This window comes from Poecilia latipinna, unplaced genomic scaffold (assembly GCF_001443285.1).
Source record: "Poecilia latipinna isolate Pla-1442-1.1 unplaced genomic scaffold, P_latipinna-1.0 Scaffold420, whole genome shotgun sequence".
Taxonomy (NCBI): Eukaryota; Metazoa; Chordata; class Actinopteri; order Cyprinodontiformes; family Poeciliidae; genus Poecilia; species Poecilia latipinna.
Window position 1 is genome coordinate 236,741 of NW_015113036.1, and position 24,132 is coordinate 260,872.

At 41.5% G+C, this 24,132-nt stretch overlaps 1 protein-coding gene and 1 long non-coding RNA gene across 4 annotated transcripts; one reads left to right on the forward strand and one right to left on the reverse strand.

The window, feature by feature from the left end:
• Window positions 1-220: 220 nt before the first annotated feature.
• cdk12 (cyclin dependent kinase 12) lies at window positions 221-23,460 on the reverse strand. Of its 3 annotated transcripts, XR_001425681.1 has the most exons (15): window positions 21,345-23,460; window positions 19,316-20,008; window positions 18,753-18,932; window positions 18,513-18,652; window positions 18,244-18,414; window positions 17,371-17,560; window positions 17,028-17,084; window positions 16,474-16,575; window positions 15,193-15,270; window positions 14,131-14,247; window positions 13,920-14,051; window positions 13,619-13,842; window positions 12,682-13,104; window positions 10,915-11,462; window positions 221-1,229 (listed from the first exon to the last, which is right to left on the reverse strand). XR_001425681.1 is itself a non-coding variant. In XM_015037821.1 (14 exons), exons 1-14 carry the CDS (start codon window positions 22,505-22,507, stop codon window positions 11,041-11,043), a joined length of 4,092 nt encoding a protein of 1,363 aa, XP_014893307.1. In that variant the 5' UTR covers window positions 22,508-23,460; the 3' UTR covers window positions 9,982-11,040. The 3 variants fall into 3 exon arrangements, 2 of the variants coding, with proteins under 2 accessions (XP_014893307.1, XP_014893308.1); XM_015037821.1 differs by lacking the exon at window positions 221-1,229 and having other exon boundaries at window positions 9,982-11,462; XM_015037822.1 differs by lacking the exon at window positions 221-1,229 and having other exon boundaries at window positions 9,982-11,462; window positions 12,712-13,104; window positions 21,345-23,385.
• Window positions 2,943-9,453, forward strand: LOC106950762 (uncharacterized). The gene is made up of 2 exons (XR_001425682.1): window positions 2,943-4,628; window positions 8,702-9,453. It is a non-coding gene; the product is annotated as an uncharacterized LOC106950762 (long non-coding RNA).
• Window positions 23,461-24,132: the final 672 nt, after the last annotated feature.

Consider the following 24,132-nt stretch of genomic DNA (forward strand, 5'->3'; position numbering starts at 1 on the left):
GTAAAAGATATTAATTTGATGCTAGAGCATCTGCATGTGTCAGAATCTGTGGCTCTTCTCCAGTTTGTCAAGTTGCGAGTTTGGAAATATGAAACCGAGGACCGTAGCAGGTCAGAAATTTAGGATGTGAGTGAGATCATCATGTCTGAGATAGCGAGGATGCTGTTGGAGCTGAAAAACAAACGGAAAATTGTATGGTTTCAGAGTAGTCTAACAATAAAGTTTTATATTTATTTGCAGCATGTTTAGACAATATAAAGGGTTTTCAGGACCAGGTTTATTTTAATATCACTGAGGATTGGAGGAAAATAATAGTGACATCTTGACATCAACAAATCTTCATAACCAGCAATCTATAATCCAAGGAAACTTTTTCGGAGGCATGTCAGGGAAAAAAAAAAAAAAAAAAGATTTTTTATCCTACTATCAAAAATGCAAAAATGTGGAGTTGCTAAACCCTCCTGAAACTGTTTGATTTACTCTTATGAGACTAATGATGAACTTTCAGAAAACAAACATTCCAGGTGGAATCAAAATTAACCGTCTTCCATGTTTTAAGGCCTAAAACTCACATTGAACTGCTGAGAAGGAGACATCAGAGAGGATCCATAACTCTGGATGCATTAAAGATTGAGCAAAGAAGAAAGGTGAAAAATCCAGATCCCTCTATGCGCAATCTTTATCAAATATAGTACAATACAATACAATAAATAAAAGATTAAGTGCTGTAAATATGGTAAAACTAGTCATTTTAATAAAAAAAGCAGTTTAAAAAAAAATCTAAGACTTATTTTATTTTATTTTTGGCCTCAATGGACATTGAAGGTTGGATTGTTTTTTCTTCTATTTTATAGTGTAAAATTATGCTTCTGCAATAAAGCCAATTCTATGTGAAGTCTTTATTACATCTTTGCGAGGGCTGAACAAAGTGCCTGGGGTAGGTTAAAAAATATCGTGGCATGATCAAACCAAGAATATAAATAAATATTTGGAATTGCAAAATAGTTTGAAATTATCACATAACCTCAGTCCAAAAAGAAAGCTTTGACTGAAAGCGTGACAGAATGTGAAGTTATGTTCCGTGGTGCCAGTGGAGGTGGAGGAGGTGGAGGAGGCGGCGTCTGGATGCCGTGACGCTGTTTGCCCAGCAGGGGGCAGAGGTGTGATGCAAGGAGTGGGAGGTGACAGCTCAGTGTCACACTGCACACACAGGGTGTCACCTCAGCAAGCTGGGAGATGGAGAGAAAAAAAGAGAGAGACGGAGGGGAGGAGAGGAGAGGGAGAGAGTGGACAGAGAGACAAAAAGGTGAGAGATCGGCCTCAAGCTGTGCGTGTTTTTTTCTGCTTCTATCTTTGCGAGGACTTGAGAGTGAGAGGTTTTCTGACCTGTCTGAGAGCTCAAGCTCTGCTAAAGGTCCAAGATTCAATTTAAACTGCAAATAAAACATTCTTACAATCTTATTTTAATCCGATGATGCAACACTTGGTGAACTTAGTAGCTGTTTATCTAATATAAATAAAAGGATGTTATTTATTAAGGCCGCAGTGTGATTGTTTATATGTGGATTAGTGAGAAAGCATAATAAGGATATTTTGTCTGGCTTACGTCTGAGTAACACCATAAAAAAAAAACCCAAATGCAGTCACTTTTTTAATGCCTTGGCTGGGTCCAACCAATAACGCAATAATGTATTCTTTGAACACCTGAAAGTTTCCTTCTTGAATCTAACATGAGCTTTATTTTTAAGAATCCCTGTGTCATCATTGGCTTGATTATGCTAGTAATGCAGAACCTACTGCATTTTAGCAATTAGCTAAACCTTAGAATATTGAAGATTTTATTTGGAAAAAAACATCTGTAAGCTTTATTATGAACTGGCAACTAAATCTCGTTTTCCGAAGTGACGTAGTCCTCTTAGAAATTTGAAAACAATATTTGCAGGAAACTATTCAAAGAAATGTTTAAACTTTTATTGATCTAAGCTTAATTTTGAATTTCTGCTTGGGAACAAACAGTCACATGATGCTTACATTTTCCAGAATATTACCAATAAATCTTTTGGCTTCTATTTTCAAAATACTAAACAAGTCATAACTCTTGATCATATGTTTAGGCCTTCATCCTTTCTAATTAAATCACAATAAAAATAATAAGGTTAAGGGACTGTGATTTTCAGACAAATTTCATTAATTATTGGGACGATACTTACCGATAAATCAAGCTGAATTGAATGTAGAGTACAAAAATGATCGTATGAAATGGACCCCTAAAGAAATTCTGCCCTGGGCCTCATATATGCTTGAGCCGCCTCTGATAAGAGCTAAAGTATCCGTATGTTTTGACCATCTTAACTATAAACCTTATCTAAAATGAGTGTGAGCTTTGTAATTCACTACAGCTAAGCTAGTGTTCTTTGTGTAAGTGACTCCTTTAGAGTGTGTGTGTGTGTGTGTGTGTGTGTGTGTGTGTGTGTATGTGTGTGTGTGTGCACGAAATCCTTTCCACATCCTCTTTCTTCTCTCTCTGTCTCCTCTATTTTTCTCCAGGGACTCACTTGGCATCACTCCCTACTTTTTATTCTTGCTCCACAAACTGCTGGTGTCTGAGCACAGGCTGGCCGAAGACACACACACACACACACACACATGTTTGTGTTGCCATCTTTGTGGGGACATCCATTGACTTGCATTCATTTCTACAGCCTAAACCTTACCTTTACCCTTTTCCTAACCCTATCCATCACATACCTAACCCTATCCCTAACCAAAACTCAATTCATACCTTAGCCCTAACTCTGACCCCTGACCCAAAAACAGGGTTTCCCCTTGTGGGGACCAGGCTCCGGTCCCCACAAGGAGCAATAGGTCCCCACAACGTAGTATATGTCAGGAAAATCGTCCCCACAAGGTATTACAAACAAATGCACACACACACGCACGCACACGCATATTTCCTCCTTAAAAGAAAAGGCAGTTACACTGTTGAACTTGATAAAGCACCAAAATGTTACCATCACTTTGCTGCCATCTAAAATATTAGAGACGAATTTGTAAGCAAATATAAGTGTAGATAATACAGTATATGTTGAATCTAAAGAGACAGAAACACACATATAAAGCCAGTGATGCCTCCCAAGACACACACACCATCAAGGAGAGTAACTGATGTTGCTGCGTAGAGGCAGCGTCATCTGAACTCGATACAAATCCGTATTGAAGGGAAGTACACAGATGCACATGCCGGATGAACCCCTAAAACATAAACAAAAACAAAAATCAAGGAAGTTGGAGAACATGCACATCCCACATTTATTTGTTTATTTCTATCCCCATTCACAGCTCTTTTAGTTTCAAACCAGCCATATACACAAACACACACACAGAGCTTTACAGTTCTCCTGCAAAACATACATTACACTGACAGGCAGACAAGGCAGACTTCAAACGCAAGAAATAAATAAATTAAACAGAAGTATGACAGGGATTAATTAGTAAAACGAGGGGATAGAAGGAGACGCAAAACAGGAAGGAAAGATGGAGTTTGGAGCTGAAAGAGAGGAAGCAGAGAGGGAGCCGCGGTGATCTTTGGAAGGAGGCTGGAGGTGCAGGCAGCGAGACACTTCAAGTTTTACTAAAGCTGATGTGGCACGCAGCAGAAACAGCCAAAAAGAAACTTCTCAGGTGTAAACATGTGCAGGTTGCTCACTTTCGTGCAGGATGAGCCGGAGCGACATTCTTTTTTTTTTTTTTTTTACCCTTCCGAATTTCCTGCACCGTCTTCTCTTCATTATTTGGGGAAGGGTGTGAGTGTGAACGCAAATATGCAAATGAAACGGTTATTATTGCATTGCTCATCAAGCAGCGCGAAGCAGACATTAATAGGCTGATGAATATGCATGTGAATTTGTTAATTAAGTTAATTATTCTGCTGAAAATGCATTCGTCTTCCAAGGACATCTTCCCCAGGATTCCAACCTGCTCTGCTCATTAGTCATGCGATATTTTACACTGGGCACCGGGACAAGAACGAGGGGAGGGAGGGGCACCGAGGGGCCACCGAGGTTAAGACGTGTGCGATATAAGGGCATTGTGGGTTTTTGAGTCCACTTAAGAACACGGATTTGAGGGCATCTGAGAGAGATACGGTGGCGCGGCGATGACGCCTAATCATTCATCCGCTCTTCAAAAGTGAAAGGTCAGCGGAAGAGACAGAGCACGGCAGTCAGCTACAGAGGGGCGTTCACGTCTCTTGTAGCCAGACGTTCGTTCCATTTCTGCTTTTTCCTCTTTTCCTCTCCAGTAATTCCCCCTCTTCGCTGCTTTTCCTCTAATTGCTTATTAAAACCCTCTTAAATGAACTTTTTGTGCCAACTTTCCAACACATTAATTAATTGTTGTAGCCAATTAAGTGTCGCTGTGCAAATGAGCTTCAGCACAAATGGTCCTGCAGGGCCCGCGCCCCCTCCCCCTCCCCCCTTTCTACACCCCTACCCTCTCTCTCACTGCTTTCCCAGCAGCCCCTCTGCCCTTAAAGAGGCAGCACCGGCATGTGCAGGCGCCGAGGGGGAGACGAGGCAGTGATGCTGCCGTGCTGATCGAGCTTTTTGAACCGAATTGATAAGAAGAAGGTGAGACCTTGGGGGGAAAAAATGACTTTGGTTTGCAGAAGTGCAGCATCATGCAGAGAGGATGGTGTGAATTTGACTGAGGTGGCGATATCGCCAAGACAAAAGGTCACAGAATAGGTTTAAAGAAGCCAGCAGTGTCGTCTTTCCGGAGTTTTTCTTTGCATTACAGTCTCTCCGGTTAGCCTCACTGCTGTTGGAAGACCCAAAGCAGAGTTTCCTCTTCATGGTCTATGCTTGGTCATTTTTGCCATCTGTGTTTAGCACCACTTGTCCTAAAGTTAAGTAGTGACAAATATAAAATAAAATGGACACCTGACTGAATTTAGTCTATCTCAGTGCTTCATGCATATCTTTATATTCTGTTTGAGTCAGATTTTTCCATGCGTTAAGATTTCTTTTTATTCCCTACTATGTTTTTTTGAACTATTACGTCACAGTATTAGCTGTGGAAGTGCTAAACAAGGTCATGAACCAAGTTTTGCGAATCAGCCATTTTTACTTCTCGCAGTGATTTTGTAGTTGAAGTTTAAGGATGTCAAAGATAAAAGTGGACAAGTCAGCAAGCAGCAAAGTATTAAGCTGCAAATAATGCTAAATTGACAACAAACTTTATTTTAGACACAAATTTACTGTGTGTTAATATGACATCTTGGCCAATGTGATCATAGCATTAGCATTGTGAATGCTAGCGCTGTGTGTGCTCACTTTTAGGGACATAACTATACTGCCTGCTTTTGAATAGTATAATTAAACAGTTTGTCATTGTTTTTGTCAGTTTTGTCTTGGGAAACACCATCCAGAGGGATTCAGTGGCTTTCTTAGTGCTAGCGTTAGCTAACTCGTTAACTCTATTGAGGCCTGGACGTCTATGTGAGGCGTCTATCAACAGATGTCATTCTGTTGATGACATCTTTTAATCAGTTTAGAAATGAAAAGTTTATGTGTTTTTATATAGACAACAATCGTTTGAAAGGAAGGATTAAAAGCATCAGCTTCAAAGTTAACTTTTAGTTTTGGCAACATTTTGGAGTGGCCCAGCCAGAGTCCTGATTGAAATCTGATGTTTTCTTCAAATGTATGTTGAGTGTGATTAAAAGCTGCATTTGTATTTGTAAACTGTTTCCTGGGTGAGTTCAAGTTTTCTTTCTGCCTCTTTTCGGTATAAACGTCCTCAAAGTCTGCTTGCAAAGGGCCAGGCCTGACATAACAAGCATGTGTAACATGAAATTTCCTAGAAAAAACTATAAAATAAAGAGAAATGGGGGGTGGGGGGGGTCGTATTATGGCGCCTATAAAACTTGCTGTTTCAGCAGTAAACCGTACATCACAGCTGGGAGGAAGTGGATCTGTTTTCGAAATATTGCATAAACAGAGACGTACTCATAAACAAAATGGCTGACATTAAATTTTATTTGATAGACAAAGAAGAGCTGATGAAGACAAGAATATTTACACGCAAGCTGTCTTAATAATTAAAACGACTTTGATTCACATTTTGTTCAACTAAAGGGGTGTAGGAATCTCAGTTCTACTTTTCTTTTATTTTAATGTGTACGTTTGCCAATATTTGGAGTTCTGGGCTGGTATTTGTCTTTTTTGTTTAATTTGGCTTTGTGTGTCTTGGATGTGGAGCTGCGGAAGTCCCTGCCTCTCCTCGACGAGTTCACAAGCTGATCAAACAGCCTCAGTCATCAAACCGGCAAATTGCTCACAAAGACAAAATGCAGAAGGCACTGCACACACTCATGTTTTCATTGCTGGGTTGTGTTCTATAGAGGTAGTTAAGAACTTTTTAATCGATACCTTTTTATATGTTCAAATTAAGTTTTAAAATGAGAAATAAAAGAATTAGACAAATTAATTAAACATTTCAGAATGTTTAACGCTTTGCTAGTTCAATTGTCATCTTCTAAAAATCCTGTTAAGCTTATCCAAGAGTTGCATTGATATGCATAACATCCTTTGTTTGGCACTGTGGTTTAAACAGAATCAAACTGCTTCATTTGTTCCTCGGAAATTAAAAAGTACAGGGAGTTCTGAGGTTGCTGCCAGATTACAATGTGGTGGTATAATTTAAGAAAATAAATACTCAACCATGTGGCATTTAAGAAACGGTCTGTAGCTTGTAGAAATCTCGAGAAAATGCTTCTATGTCTCTCTTTATAGTGAATTTTTGCTGTAAAATTGGCATTGTTCCATTCTGTTTCAATTTAGGGCTGCTCAAAGATCCTTTAAATATCACATGGCACCCAAACCAGGTGTTTAATATTGCTCACCACCAGATCTGAGAGGGACTCAGAAAATTCAATCAGTCTTTGAAATAAAAACCCAAACATTCATTAAATCAGGTTAGCACGAATAGACTGAAACAAACCCTCAGCAATTTCACCGTTTGTCTGGAAGTCTCCCAGAATCGCTGCAGCTGACTTAAGTGCCAGCATTCAAAGGCTCCATTTTGATCGCCGCAGACTGTCCCCTGCCATGGCGACGGTGAGATTCAGATTGGCACATTTCTGGGCATTCCCCATAAGGTGCTTCTTTCTGATTGATGGCGCCGCCTCGCTCGCCTCCCTCTCGTCACTCCTCAGCCCTGATTTATTCGTCTCGTCTTTGTGACTTGGCTCTGGCATTGCCCACTACATCCTCCAGTGGAAAGTCCCCGCGGGCACATTCACTATTATTTGGAGTCCCGGCGGGCGGAGGCATCAGACAGAATGCAGCACCGTCTCATCTCATTCACACTGGGCCTGTGCTAGAGGGCAGGTGAGCCTCCCTCCGCCTCCTCTCTGAATGGGTATCCCACCCAGAGGGCTCAGCTGCTCGCCGGGCCAGAGGGGTAAGCGGCTATGTAAGCGTGCCAAGTGAGGAGCTGGTCTCTGTGTGCGTGAAGCCAATCCAGCACACACACGCGCACACACACACACGCGCACACACACACACACACACACACAATCTGCACCATCCTTGGAAGCCTCTGCGTTTGCCCATCTAAGGTTTATGATCCTTGGCTGCCTGTTGGGATCTTCATAGAGAGATCAAACCAAGTGGGGGAATAACTGATGTATAAATATGATTGATATAGAGGGAGAACCAATCATGGAGACGTCATGTCTCCATCTGACTGGGTTAGAATATAATCCATCCGACTTTAATTGGGTTGGAGACAATATTACAAGTCTGCTCACTTTAAAAAAAATGTGTAATTTAGCTGCTTGTGCATTTTTGCTGGATAGAAATACATCAGTCAGCTAAACAGCCTTGATCTGCTGATTGGAGAAAAATCTCACTTTTATTTAAGTCTATAAATGTAACACAGAGAATGTTAAGATCTAATAAAGGTTGGGACTATTATATGATGCATAAATAAGGATATTGCTGTAACCCCTTTTCTACTGTAATCAAAACGGCCACTTCTCTCAGGAAGCCTGAAACAACGTATCAATTATTATTTTTAAATATATATAATAGAAACCATAAAAAGGTTGATGCTACAATAATAATATATGACAGTGGAAGCCTGCCATGGTCATGTCCTCAACGTAAAGTATTGAAAGAAAATCAAACAACAACAAAATGTCAATGTCTCAATAATGTCCTGTGTCTTTGAGCATCAATTGCAGATGTTTCCTGCTGTTCATAAGTCGACTTATTGTCTGCTGAGGCATGGCGTCCCACTCTTCTTGAATGGTGGCCCTTCAGGTCACAGCTGACCCCCACCTACCCACACTCCAACACCACCACCACTTCTGGTGACGCATAGCGCTTTCCTTGATGTCTTTAACATCATTGGTTGCCATAAATTCTTCTCAGAGTGAATCAACTTTGATCAGAGAAAATCTCTGAGGCTCTTTTGTCCAGTGCAAATGCTCCCTGACCCCTGCGAGACAACACGAATACCTGGTGTGCTGGTCGGGTACAGTGCCTTTAAAAGGTATTGATGAATGTTCTAACAATTTTACTGCTTTTAAAATCCCTCCAAAACAACTCTTTAATGATATTGCATCAATATTTGGCTCCTTTACAGTGACTGACCTGATTCAACAGTTCTGGCTATCTTGTGTTTGTATTCTCAGTGAGTGGAATGGAGATCACCGGAGTGCAGTGAGTGTGTCGCAAGTGACTGGAGTATGGAAGACATAAAGACACATAAAGACACTCCAAGCAAATCAGAGAAAAGGTTATTGACAAGTATAAGTAAGGGGATGGATACAGAAAAATCTAAGGCATTAAACATACTCTGGAGTCCAGCTGCATCCATCAAAAAATGTATTTTTTTGATGGATTTATGCCTCTTTTTTGTGGGAGAGAAGCATAAAGAGACATGGAAACTAATATCAACGCTCAACTTGAGACTAATGGTCAAATGGACGAAAGTTCTTCAGTCTGATGAGACCAAAATGGAGCTTCTTGGTAATCAGATAAGACACAGTTTGATGGACACCAAACACTACACATCACCACAAAAACACAACATCCCCACTTTGAGGCATGGTGGTGGCAGTACGAGTGGACCAGTCAAAGCCCAGACTTTGATCCAAAAGAGAATTTGTAGCTGGAGTGGAAAAGGGATGTTCAAAGCTGACCCCCAAGCAACCTGACAGAGTTTGAACAGTTTTGCAAGGAAGAATGGAGTAAAGTTATCAAGTTCAGATGTGCAAGTCTAATTCAGACCAAAAGACAGTCTGTGCTGTGAGTGCAGCCAAAGGTGCGTCTGTGTTAGACATTTTAGTAAAAGATTTTTTTTTACCAAGTTTTCACTTTCACATTAAAGAGTTTTTTGGTAAAATGCCTTCATCAAAAAAAGCCAAGCTTTTCCATCAGAAAACATCCTGTTGCATTTTTTCCCTTCCAGTGGTACTGAGGTGCTGTTGATCAATTAATTGTTAGGCGTCGTCTTGATCAGATTATCTCCATCCAATCTCATTTGAGCTACGCTGCAAGGGACGAATCCCAAATCTACTTTTGTGGACTATATCACATAAAATGCCAAACTTTTACAAGTATGTGGTCTTAACAGGGGGAACGTGGAAATATAAAAAAGGTGCATCAGTTTTAGACTATATGTGCAAAACTGAAAAAGAGGGAACCATTTAAAAAATGATTCTAATATCTGAGATCAAATTAGATTTTCCAGGAATCTTTTACTGCACACCTGAGTGTCCTATATTCAGTATTTTTTGTGCATTTTTTTCTTCAGAGACAGCATGCTGACTCAAAATTAAACAACTCGTAGCACCGTAACCTGGCAGTTCTCACCTTCGATGAGAAAAGCAAACAGTTGGGATTTGTGGAAATGTCTACCATCTAGTGGTCACTTCACACAGAAACGCTCAGAAATGGTATGTAGTCCATCTGGTGGAATAACCTTTAATAAGCGACCCACAGCCCCCAAAAACACAATTACAATTATTTTTGTCGTTTCTTCTGTCTTTTATTTTACAGACATTACTTCTCCCTTTCTTCAAAGCAAAAAACGGAAGCAAAATGGCTGACCGTCACTTTTTAAAGCGTTTTTTTCCACTTTATGTAGAAAATAATCTAATCAAAATTAAGAAAGAAAATGAGGGGGCAGGGGGCTTGCTGCAACAGTTGTCAGAAAGGCGACGCGCTTACGGCCCAGATAAATCCATGTGCATTTATTCAACTTTACGTGAACTAGAGTAGCATGTGCAGAGCAGCGACGTATAATGTTTTGATATAATCCGTTTATGGGTCAGAAACAGGAGAACTAGAGGCTTGTTAAAGAAATGATTGTTGCACGTCATAGGGTCACAGTTCAGGTAGGACAGCGTGTCCCAATCTGCTGAGGTTTGGGGGTTTAAAACAAAAGAAATGCTCTGAAAAACATACACAGTGGTCACTCAAAGCAGAACTGAAGCCCCACCATACCCGAGATCGCTCAGGAAAAGCTGAAACGTCAGACTGAAAACAGGAGGAGCTCGCCATTTAAAATAAACTGAAAAAAAACATTGTTCTCCGTAACAATGAAACACACTGAAAGGGGGCCACTGCAGTGGAGCTGACAATCATTAAGCCTCAGTTGCATAGCACTCAGTTTAGCAGTCCGGCCTCGTCGATGTTTGGAAAAGAGCAAAGACTTGGAGGCGGCGAGTGTTGCAACCTGAACTAATCCTTGACAGCCTGACCCCATGTCCAAACACTCCCACCAAGGCAACAGAACAGCTTGCTCCATTAGGCAAATGCGTTCATTACCTGGAAAAAAAAAAAACTAAATCTCCTCCTTTTAGACATTCACTTTCAAAATCTTTGATTTGACTTTCACTACCTGCTCTTGGTCCAGTGAGTCACTTTCTGTGGCTGCATTCTCCATCTGCCTTTCCTTTCCCTTCAGGCCAGGACTGCTGGAGCTGTCTCATGATACCCAACATTAAGGTCACCGGTGGATTGGGGTTCAGCGGGCGGCTCCATGGGAAAATCGCAGATCCTGGTCCTTGGGGAACTGCGCCGAAGTGGTGGGAGCGGCGGTACCCAGCGCTGCCGGGGCCTCAGCTGGGGCTGAAGGTTTAACGGGAGAGTCCGCAACCCAGGGTGGGGTGGGCTCTTCACGGCCTGCGGCATCTACAGCCGGGGAGGGGTCTTTGCTTTGCTTGGAGGTCACGACCTCCAGGTCCTGCTGGGAGATGAGCTGAAGCAAGGCAGCAGCCACAGCAGGGCTGATGTCCTGGTTGCTAGGCCGAGTTTCTGACTCGGCTTGTTGGGAGTTCACCAGGAGAGGAGCTGCTGGAGGGGACCCGGGTGGAGACGGGGGGCGCTGTTCACCGCTTGGAGGAAACTGGTCAGGCAGAACTTGTTTCCTTTTTGACACGCCACCATCTAATGGACCCAAAGAACAGAAGGAATTAAAAATAGAGGAAAACTGATCAGAAATGTTAAGCTTTTCTTTTTTTTTTTTAAACCCCAGTATGTTCTACACCTCACTTACATAAAAATGTTCTGAGTAAGTCCAACTTGAAAGTTAAGCAATGCTAAAAATTCCCATGTCGACCACAAGGGGGCGCACATGACTAACTACATATAAACATTTCTTTGCTCTCCGCTCACGTGGCCATAAATGCTGTGAAACAGTAAAATGTATGCAACTTTCCAGGTTTAAAATCGTTAATGAACCCATTTTCATGACTAATCATTTTAATCATTAGTCATTAAACATTAAAAAGTTCAATTTACTGCATGTAAAATATTGGCACTCCTCCCATATAACCAGTTGTGTGTATTGAAAGAAAAAGATGAGATCCAAGCACCAGTGTGTGATATTTATAGAACAGTGCAACCAAAACAAGACTAAGATTGTTTCCAGTATAAGTAGTGATTCAGCTTAATATTTATACTAATTACTGAGTGAAAGTTAAAAAAAAAAAAGTGACAAACCAAATTTAAAAGAAACACATGCAGGTGAGATCTAAAAAGATTCAAAATATTTATTTTCACTTGATAATTTATTAGATTTTCTTCATAAAAATCCTGACATTACAGACTGTTTTGTTTTCCTGCGAAGAAGCCACGACACCTCCTTGATGATGAAAATGAAGTGAAGAAGATAAAACATGTGAAAATGAAAGACAGAAACAAAGACAGTGAGAAAGAAACAAGAGGGAGATTTCATGGGAACAACACAGCGTGAAACTTTTTTTTATTTTACGCAGCTGAACATCACTCGACTAGGTTTTGGTTTTTACTGAGCACTTCAACCGTGCACTGGTCATGTCCATGTGCACAAACGTTTACCTGTTTACCTGGGTCACATGACAGCCAAATGCACAAGAAATTTTCACAAGTTTCCTTTGCCTTTTTTTTAAAAGACAGGTGCTGAAAGGAGATGAGTATTTGTCAATAACAGATGGGTTTGATGTATGATTGGTCTAATAGCCGGATTCATTTGGATTATTGTTCATTTCATCAGGTCATCTAAAATCTAATTTGAGAAAAGTTTATAGGTCTTGGGACAGATTTCCTCTGCTTTACACATTTTATGGATTTCCCTCCCGACTGGTTTCCTCTTTGTTCACTCTCTAAAGACTAAACCCAGACTTGCCCTTGGAATCAGTAGTAGAAGCGGACGAACCGCGTGTCAGCGCCTCCTCTGACTTAACGCCATTGCTTTCATCGCTTTGCTCCTCGGTTTGAGGTTTTATGATTTGGCCCAGAATGAGAGCCAGCAGGCTGGCCTGGTCTTCCTGGCTGAGCGGAGGTTCTCCAGATGTGGGTGAGGCCTCCTGGGGTTCCGGAGGCGGCTCGGGAGGCTGCGCTGCGGCAGGAGGCTGAGCCTGGTCCTCTGCAGCCCCCTGGTGGTCAGAGGCCTCACTGAGAGTTGATAGCAACTGGCTGACAGTGTCTGCGTCAGAGAGGTTAAGGAGCTGGGCCACTTGGGGCAGCTTGAGGTCAGTCTGTCCCTGGAGGAGATTAAGCAGCACGGCCAGCTCAGTTTGATTCAGTTGGTCTGCAGCCGCTCCAAGACCTGGAAATACACAGTAATTAGTAAAAACATGAACTGGAAACAGTAAAAAAAAAAAAAAAAAAGTCAAAAAAATACACCGATAAGAATCTGACAGCATTGTGACTAAAGGACCACTCCTGACTATGAACAAGTAAATACTCACATTTTTGTACATGTATCATGTATAACAGCATTTTCATTTACTTAACATGTCAGCGGACCAAATTACATATTAAGAAAAAAGGAAATCTAACTGTATGCAAGCTTTTAAAGTTTAAGTGGCTCGACAGCGTCTCCACAAGCACAGCTACATTACAGGTTGATGTAGAAAAGGTCAGACTTTTAGCTGCTTCCATTCACTACCACTGTGTTAAATTAATCATTACTGATGCCTATACGTAGAAGGGCAACAATGCCAGTCAGAACTGGAGCAGAAGTTACAAAGTCCACCTGAATTTGACTTGGTTTTATTTCACTTTGTCACGGGAAAGATTTTTTTTTTTCCCAAACCGAATACTTGGAGGTGATCTGTTACCTGACAGCTCACTGTCCAGTTTGGCTGTGGAGGGCGGCTTTCCTGGGGGAGGGGGCGGAGCTCCAGGTGGGCTGCTTTGGGGTCGGCTGTTCTCTCCACTGGAGGTCCCAGCCATATCTTTACGGGGCACTTTGGGCACAGGCACATCCTCAGGCAACCCACTCTGACGTGCACGTCTTTTCTTTTTAATCCACAGCTCGTGACAGTCCTGGTGATGAGGAAGACTGGACAAAGGAAGCGCAAACAGGTCAAAAATTTGAACAGATTTAAATCTTAAACTTAAAAGTCTTTCGACACTAACTCTGGTGGCGACATCCTGCCAGGATCGACATCAGTAAGGAAGTCACTGAGAAGAGCTTGCTCCGATGTGCAGCGACGTGAAGGGTCGAGGGTCAACATGCGGTCCAGCAGGTCCAGAGCAGGAGTAGGCAAACTGCAGAAAGGAACAGAAATATTTACCAAAGCTAACAGGAAACAACAGATTTGACATGAGCGCTTGGCAGGCGACATACAAGGCAAACTCCTCTCGTAGCCGCCGTCTGTACTGCTTCTTGGGTTTCATGGTGTTGAAGAGTGGAAGTTTGATGACATCAGGCCACGCCGCAGGGCAAGGACTTCCACACAGACGGCTGCAGGAAACGGAAGGGAGCTTTTAATCATGTGGTATGATTGAAGAAAACGGCAGTTTGAGATAGAAACAATCTATGAAACTCTCCAACATCACAGAGGAAAATCATAGACAATTCTTTTCATTCTTTATTTTCACTTCCTCTATAAAAGGCATGTAACTCTCAGGTAATCTAACGTTTTTTTGGAAGGTTGTTTTCCAAGAATGACAGCAAATAACCAACAAAGCAAAAGACACTATTGTACAGTAAACTGTTTTGTTAACTTTGAGTAAAGCTTTGCTGGACTTTGCCTTTATACCTTGGTTCAAGTCGTTCATAACTTTTCTGAGCACAAACACTTTGCACTAGCAACCTAGTTCTTAATCCAAAGTGAGGAACCTAAAGAAGTTCAAACTCACAAAACGAAACCCATCTGGATATGTCCAGATGTGTCCACATCTGTCGTTTGTGTCCAGATGTGTTTCTAAGCTACAGATGGACGTAGCTGCCACGTATCTATGGAAATACAGCCAGTCCCATGAGTTGCACATACAAGGCATTTTGTATTTGTCCTGAACCGATCATTCTCCTATTTTCTGTCCTAAGCTCCCCTCTAGGATTAGAAACGGTCATAAAAGTTCAAAATGAATTATCAAAACAAGTCATAATTTTCATCAAAAGTTATGTATTTGTTTTCTGTAGAATGGTTCATCAGTAACTTTCTCTTTTTTTTTTTTCATATTGTGTCTGTAAATATTCATTAAAACTACAAGGAATCACTTATTTTTAGAGAGAAGTTCTTAAGGACTCAGTGGAAAAAAACCTAATTTGTATTTATTTTGACGAGCTATGACACTGACGTAAGTTGTAATGCTGATCCGATTTATTTGTGAGGCTAGTGGAGTTCTGGTTTTTAAAGCGGCCGACAGTGGCTAAAACACGTTGGGGCTGTAGAAGTTTCTGTACCTGATGAGTTCCAGTTGTAGAAGTTCTTGGTTTGCCTGAAATATTGGTTTTTTAGTGAAGAGCTCCCCAAGAATACACCTAAACAAAGAAAACAAACACACAAACGAAGTTAGTACGCTCAATAAAAATATATTGTACATGAAGCGCAGCAGCCCCGCTTTATGCAACTTTCTGTGTAAATAGGCAAATAATAAGTCATTTATTAAATGCCCAAAATGTACAAACAAAAGACATTTTTATTCTTAGAATGACATAAATTTTCAAGAGTACTTTAGAAAAATATATGTATTCTAATCACTCATTTGCTGATATAGCTGCCCATTCTTTGAACGTGATAATACATAATTGGTTCAGAAAAATAAGACATGAGATTTTTAACATTATTTGAGAAAAAAAAAGAAAATACATTTTGCTTTACAAATATAAACATAGACTTGACCTGTTCTGTGGAGTTCATAAGTAGCTAGAATTGGCCCTAATCCCAAGGAAGCATTAAAAATACTATTTGTCATGTTTACACTTACTAAATAACTTTTGTAGAAATTTTAAACAGCTTTAAAGAATCTTGGATGACAAGATTAACAGGTACTGCCCAGACTTTTTGCCACAGGGGCCAAAATTATCGAGTTAAAAGTAGCTGATGGCCACAGAAATTTGATTATTGTTTTTTAATTAAAACTGCAAAATGTATTTTCATTTTAACATGTTCAATAGCAAACTAAAAAAAAAATATTTGAAAAAAAACAAAAACAAAAAAAAAGTAAAGTAGTTTACTGTATGGAAGGGGATGTGTAAATGTGTAAATCATTATAGATCAGAAACACAAACAGAGTTCCAGTATTACTACAACACATAATTATAAGTAGCAGGAAAACCTTCAGTACTTATTAACCGTATAAATTCATGCTGAGCTTAAAATTCGTCTGGCTCCCCAAAGAAACAGAAACGATACGGAAACAATTAATCTTGCAAATTGTTGATGTTGTTGCTTACATTGCAGAAGAAGTGCTTTGAAAACATCTGGTAGTTAATTAGAACTATTCTATAAAAATACAAACACTTATAAATCGCAACATTTATTTTGGTACGGTTTATGCAAATGAAACTGGACAACCTGTTTTTGGAAAACAAACCATTCGGCTTTTGTAAAAGTTGTTTCACGGTAAGAGAATTATGTCTAAAGGCTTGTTGTTGTTTTTTTAAATAACAAAAACAAAGAAAGGAAAATGCTGGATTCTGACTGACTGAACAGGCGTTCCATTTCGACAGTTTTAGACTCACCCGCAGCTCCAAACATCAATGGCTGGGGAATACCTCTCCTCCCCAAGCAGCAGTTCAGGGGGACGGTACCATAGTGTGATTACTTTATTAGTGTAAGGTCGACTGCAGGGGAAGGAGGACAAAGAACACTGATGTTGTGAGGCATTCACACGCAACTTGCGCCCCCGTGTGTCCAAACAGAAATGGTTCAGATGCAAGTAAAAAGATTGTGGCTCCATCTACTGGAGAATTACTCGCTTGGAAAAAAAACAACACAATTTTAAAAATTCATTCATGCAAACCCCAAAAATTTGATATGGACTACAACAGGGGTCTCCAAATTCAGTCCTTAAGAGTTGCTCTCCTGCACCAACAAACCTAAGTTACAACATCAACATGTGATTCAGTTCTGCAGCAGCCTGGTAATGAACCAGTCGGTTGATACAGGTACCCCTAGAATAAGGAGGCCTCTAAAAGTTGGAGGATAACCACTCTTAAGGACTTGAGTTGAATGTAAACGGACTGTGTGTTTATCTATTATGTTTTATTGTTTTTTTTAATAAACGCACGCTCACCTTTCCTCAGAGTTGTAAAGTCGAGCCAAACCAAAGTCTGCCAGTTTGATCTGACCTCTGCAAACAGAGAAATATCAACATCTGGCATGAGTAACAAAGCAAACAAGCTTTATCTCCATTAACCAACTTCCTTATTAAAACCATATTTACTTTGTTTCATTCATGGAACAATACAAAGAGTAGACAACGTGTTGGGGGGAGAGAAAAGTTTGGTCATTAGTCCGATGGGTTGTAGAAATATACAAAAAACAAAAACAACAACAACAACAACAACAAAAGACAGAACTGTAATCAACAATCACAATCCAAATAAACGTTGATTGGAGTGAGTTTGTTTTCTGACCTGTTGTTGAGCAGTATGTTGGAGCATTTGATGTCCCTGTGCAGGAAGTTGTTCTTATGGCAGTAGTCCAGGCCCTCCATGAGCTGACGCATGAAGCTGCGGATGTGTTCGTGGGAGAACTGGACCAGGCCTGACTCCAGGAGGCCCATCAGGTCGTGGTCCATGTACTCGAATACTAAATAAAATGCACCTGAGAGCAAATGGAAACGATTACAGCTTAGAGAGAAGTATAAGCTCAGAAAATCTCAGCTGAGGCTGGTAGGAACATCTGAGCAGAAGGAGCTGGAGAGTGTTGCCGGGGAAGCGGGCGTCCGGGTTTCCCTGCCAGACATGTTATTCTGGTGGCCCATTCTCAGACAAGCAGAGCACAACACACACACAGGTATTGCTTCTATTAAATGTCAGAGAAACGCTGTAAAATACTGTTTGACAGTTTGTGAGTGAATAAGAATTGAAGTAATGAAGTTCACAAACAGCTGCCCAATCCTTCATGTAATAAGCTGTTAAACACACGTGAACTCTTTTTCTCAGTTGGAGTGCTGCCATATGGAGCGTTTAAATGGGAGCAGCTCTACAGACTTGTATGGTAAAGGCGTATCTTGAAAGAAGCAAGAGTAACGATGTTTGTTTTTCTATCCAGCGCTCGATAAGTAAAGCTTTCCAAAGCCTCGAGCTACCCAAACAAACAGAAAAATACAAAGACTAAAAGGAAATCCACACCAAGTTTTCTGTGCTCTTGGACAGTAAACATTTTGCTTTAAAGACCATCCACTTTGTCACGACATAGATTAAAAACAGAAATGTTATTTTTTTCCCCATTCACAGCAAAAAAAAAAAAAAAAACATGTCTGACCATCTTTGTAGCCATCGTACCTTTGTCCTTTTTGAAGTCAAGTGCATCCTGCTTGTCGGTAACGATTTCCTTCATGTTGACAACGCTGCGATGTTTGAGCTGCCTCAAGATCTTTATCTCTCTGATGGCGGTGATGGGGAATCCCTCCTTTTCATTGTCCAACCGCACTTTCTTCAAAGCAACGAGTTCCCCTATAAAGAAAAGTGATGCACACAGGATTTACAGTAGAATGCATGTAGTTCATATCATCTTGGAATAATCGCAAATGCTTAGCGAGCCTGTACATTACCTGTGTCTTTGTCCTTCGCCTTGTACACTTGGCCATATGTGCCTTCGCCTATGATCCCAATTATGTCAAATTTGTCCACACAGCGTTTCCCCCAGTCACTCAGGTTATGTTTTCTCTCACCATAACGTGGGGAGCAAATCCTGGAAATCAAAGAGAAACAGAAAAACAAAGATATGTGGGATTATGTGGGAGTAATGATGCAACAACAGGTAATGGGGGGGATTGACAACAGATTCTGACTTTGGTCTCTTTTTGAGGGGCTGCTGGGGGCCAGGAGGCGGCTGGCGGACAGGCGACTGAGGCGGCGATGAGTCGATTCCAGGCAAAGTGGGCGGCAGAGGGAGATCGATGAGAGACGGCCGGCTGCTGGACGTCTTTTCCTTTCTTGACGGACGCTGGGGAGGCGTGGATTTCTTTGGGCTGACAGAGCAAAGCAAACTAATTCAGAGATTAACCTTAATTTCTCTTATGTTCCAATAAATAAAATGATCCACCAAATTAACGATCCAAGAGCACAACTCTCTTTTATGTGACCATGGTGGTTTACTTTAACAGAGGAATGACTGAAACGACAAAATGGTAATATAACCTTGCGGGAAGAAAAATAGCTTTTGCTTTCAGTTTAGGGAAGAGAAAAAATACTTGTTCAGGTTTAGAAAGTAAAAGCAGTGAAAAAAATCTGTAAAACAAAAATCTATATCCACATATCTTGACGTTTTGCTTCCTAGCAGTCAATTTTTTATGTTATAATTTAAAGTGGTCTATATAAGTGGTCTATATTGGAAACGTGTGAGACGACTCACCTGTCCTGAGTGTTTCCCAGCAGCATCGGGGGCAGAGGGAGGGGTGGCAGAGTGGATGTCTTGTGGAGTGGTGTCTGGCGGACAGGACTGCGTCCAGGAACAAACCCTGGCGATTTACCCTGGGACATGTGATGAGTGGCGGGCTGATTAACCGCTTCTGGCTGAGGGGGCGGCGGTGGCGGGGGTGGCACCTGTGTGGCAGGTGAGGGGGGTACAGGAGGGGAAGGCTCAGGAGGAGGAGCAGGGGAATTGGTGGGAGAGGAAGGTAAAGGTGCTGTAACTTGATCTTCGCTCCTGGGAGTATCAGAGGTTATTTGTGCTGTTGCTTGAGCCTGGGTTTCCACCTTTGCTACAGGGTCTCTTTCTACCTGTGGCGGCTCAGTTTTAGCGGGCCGTGAAGATGTGGAACTGGGGAGTTTTGGGGTGGATGGAAGAGGGGAAGCGGTGCCGCTGGCGTTGGCGCGAGCGGCCGCCTCGGCGGCCAGGCGCTCTTTCTTTCTGCGGGTGAGCTCTGCACCCAGGCTGGAGTTGAGGGGCAAGCGGGATGCAGGGGGGGAGCGGCTAGCTGGACGACTACTGTGGGAGCTGCTGCCTCCTAAAGCTGAAGACGGATGCCTCTTGTTGCGTGAACGAGACGAGGAGCGGCGAGAGGAGTACTGCAGCGGGGAACGACTTCTGGAACGACCCGAGCGTCTGAAATAAGAAACAAACTTTAAGCCACCCTAAAAGATCTTCGAAACACAATTGAAAAGTTATTAAATACAGATGTTCACTGAAATAACCTTAAAAATGTCATCACTATGTAATATAGACAATCATTCAATTTATTAATCTAAAATGTACAAAATGTTTCCATGCATTTCAGCTTTTTTTTAATAGACTTGATTTTTATTGTCCTATTCAGAAAATGAAGCCTGTCACGATAAATTTAGCTGGACATTAAATTGTCCTAGTAATTATTACAAAAAACAACAATAATGACATTTTGAGACCATTTTCAAGTAATCTATTGATAAAGGCATAATACTGCAAGTTTGCCCTTTCAAAGATCAATAAACTTTTATTTTTGTAAACACTTAGCACTAGAACTGGAAGATATGAATATCCAAAAAACATGACAGCCAAAAACAATAAATAAAACCCACTTACATCTCAAACTATAAATAAAATGGACGCAAACCAAATTGGCCCTCAAAATGGAAATTGAGCTAATTTTAATTTATCTTGGGGTTTAACTGATTGACTGCAACAGATTTACTGATAACATGCAGTTCTATCACCCACATAACATTAACCAGAAATTATCTGCTTTGGAATTTAGTGGTAATTTATGTTATGTTATCAAAGAAATCTATGATTTCTATTCTTAGTTTACTTGCAAGATTAAAATAATAATAAAAAAGGAAATAAGTAAAAGATTTTTTTAGTGTAAAGATGGATGAGCTTAAAGTTTTTACTCTTATTCCAATTATTCAGGTTTGTCAGGGTGAAACTGTTAACAGTTCAACCTGACTTCAAACCAATAAAGCAGGTTTAATATATTCCATAAGACATTCCTGATTACTTCTCAACTCTCCTCTTGAAATGTTATATAGTTTGCTACACTTAATTATTCAGATGTAGCCAGGTAAACACCTACAAAGTGTAAAGGTTTGCACCAAAAAAAAAAATAATTCGCTCCGATTTCCTTAATTTTGGTGATCAGCCGATTTTATACACCAATCTCATTCACCCCTGCAAAGGTCTAAAAATTAACCCCTGTACTCTTTTACTCTGTGAGAGGTTTGACTGACAGACCCACCCACCAAGTCATGTCTACACATTTTCAGTTAACAATAAGTCACCCCACTAAATATAATAGCTTTCCTGCTATATTCAGCAACATTTCAGACAAAAAAATGTTTAAAAAATCAGTATCGCCCAAAACTGGAATCGGCCGTTCAGGGTTTTTAAAGATCGGTAATCGGCGATCGGCTGAAAAACCACAATTGGTGCACCCCTAGTTTCAAGGTTTCCTAGATGTACTCACCGAGACGCTGGGCTTAAGCTGGAGGACCTGCGGGTGGCATAGGGGCTGATGGAGCGCCTCCTGGAATAAGGGCTGCTGTCCCTCTCACAGCTGGAGGACCTGTGCCTGTTGACATAAGGGCTGTCCGATCTTTGCCTGCTGCGGCGGGACAAATCCCTGTAGGGGCTGGGGCTCTTCTGGGCTAACCTCCGCCTTGAGTACCCGTCATCCCCCTGTTGTCCATAGTTGGAGCCCATTGGACTCTCACTGCCTCTTCTGGGACTGGGTGGTACAGCAGAGCTGGCGCCCTTTCTGCGAGGGCTTCCCCTGCCTGACAGCTTCACCTTAGGGCTCGACTTGTGACTCTTGGAGGACTTGCGGTGAGTCCTGTCTGTCCGGCTCCTATGGGAGGAGCTTCGGTTTCCATCTCCTCGGCCTTCTCTCCGTTGTTGCTTTTCTTTATGAGACTTCCCTGAGCGACCGCTCTCCTTACTGCGAGATGAAGATGTGGAGGATGTGGTGCTACCTACACTGGCTGCAGTCTGTACAGAGAGCGTTGACTCCCCACGCTTGGTGTCACCTTCTGGTTGGAGCTGGCGCTTGGACGAGGAGCCTGATGAAGCAGCTTTCTCCTTGACTTTCCCAAAATTACCTTTTTCACGATCTTTGCTGCTCTTTTTCTTGTACCCATGCTCCCCGTTTCCAGAGTCTCTGACTTTATTAGGGTCCTTAGGCTTTTTCCGAGAGTGTCTTTGACCCTTGCTCTCTCGCTCAGGTTCTATGACGATATCGTCCCCATCGTGTTCGGGAGAAGGCGAGGGATCCAGTCGGTCCACGACCCCCCTCTCAGAAGGCCTGTTGGACGGGGGATCCGAGAAAGTGTCCGAGTCGGAGCTGATGTCGTCGTACTCCACCAGAGGCTTCACCGTGTTGACACCAGGAGGCGCCGTATTACCGGGGGCAAAAACTCCGGGTCGCGGTACCGCCACGGATTCTCGGTTAGGTTTGTTTGATTTATGCCGTTTTCGTTTCGAAGATATCATGGAAGATTTTAACAGCGCCTTACTGTCTTTGCTCGTCATGTTTCCCTCAGAGGTGTGAGCTGGGCCTTGGGTCTGGTGTGGCACGCCGCCGCTCGAAACAGTCTTCCTCTTGGTCCCATGGTGTCGGTCCGACCCTGGCATACCTCACGCCGGCTTCCGTGTTCCGAGAGATTCATCCACAAGAAAACAACGGCTACTTCAAATGTCAAAACAAAGAGTTGCAAAGCAGAAACAGAACAAACACAAGCACAAAATAAACACTCTAGGCCGCTCACGTACAGTCCTCCTCAGCGCCAATTCATTCCATTAGCTCACCGGAGAAGTTTTCCAAAACAAGAACAAAAAAATCCAAGTTGGTTTTCCTATGCAGCAAAGTTAGCACTCCGAGACAGTCACTGAATGAGGAAGGTCCAAACCAAACATAGGAGCATTGTGGTGTCGCCTCCGTCTCAACGTAGCTAGCACAGCTAGCTAATGATCGACAGCTAGCGAGCAGACTCCTAAAAAAGAAAAAAGTCCCTTTGTGAAAGGTGTCCTTGTCCGGTGCCAAGTTAAGAAAACGTATTATTATTCCACAGAATAACGGTCTTAGCTTTCAGAAACAAGCAGACGCCTTGAGTAAAAGACGCTCGTTTCTCCAACAAAATGAAAACTTGACCCGGTTGGTACTGTTTACATGTTCCCTTTAATGTAAGTTTTATCCCCTATAGATTCAATATTGATTAGAAATTATAGTATTTTCGTGTGTAGTAGATGTTCCTGTTTATTATTAATGGCTCTGGAAATCAACCAGGCCTATATTTAGGGCGATGCTAGTGGATTTTGTATCATCCACAGCCCTATCTGAAGAAGACTACAATCGCCATTGTGGCTCCTGTGACTAGCAACTTCTGCGCACCAGCGAATTAACCGGAAGAGGGGGTGCAGTCAATCTCGAAGGTATTCCAGTAACAGCCTATCGCAAGAAAGAGCCCGCCTACTGCTCTCGCGATGGCGCGACGGGAATGAGAAAGGTGACAAGTTGCTCAACAACTGTTTTTACCCTGTCAGTTAATATACAATGATCCCGTTTTGATTCCTAAAAACAAAGCAGTCCTCATATTGTACTTTTCTTGTGGGTTTAATTTGACACCTACTAACATCATCATATTTCAGAGTTTCTTCATACAATAAAAATGTTATTGTTTTTAGAACACTTTTTTTACAAACCTGTTTCAAAGAAATCTTAACAATACAGAAGAAATGTAAGTAACACATATAAATAATAAAAGAACCAAACGCTTTTTAGTCGTCAAATTCAATGAAGGTGAATATTATTTAAAAGTAATTTATTCTAGTAACTTGATTCACAAACTGAAACACGTTAGACTGATTAATTATGCACAGATTGATGTTTTAAATTCTTCATTTCTGATTAAAGTATTGGTTTTCAGCCTCTAGCTGAAAGCATGATGCCAGGGATTAAAATATTAGCTATATATGTGACTGTATTTGTGTGTGGGTTTTAGATATTTTTGCATTTGCAAACTACAACCTGGCCTTTTATGTTTGTTTTCCAATAAAGCCTTCTTTCTCCCTGAAAGACCTTTCAGCTCATCTACAGAACACATTTCACTTTGGATAATAACACTGTTTTACCAGATTCACAAGGTTTTCGGCTTTTGTTTTGGGATTAATCTATGTTTTTTGAACAAAAATGCATTAATCTTTGGAACACAGAACCCGCCTCCTTCCTTCCTGAGCAGTATATGTTTATATGTACATAT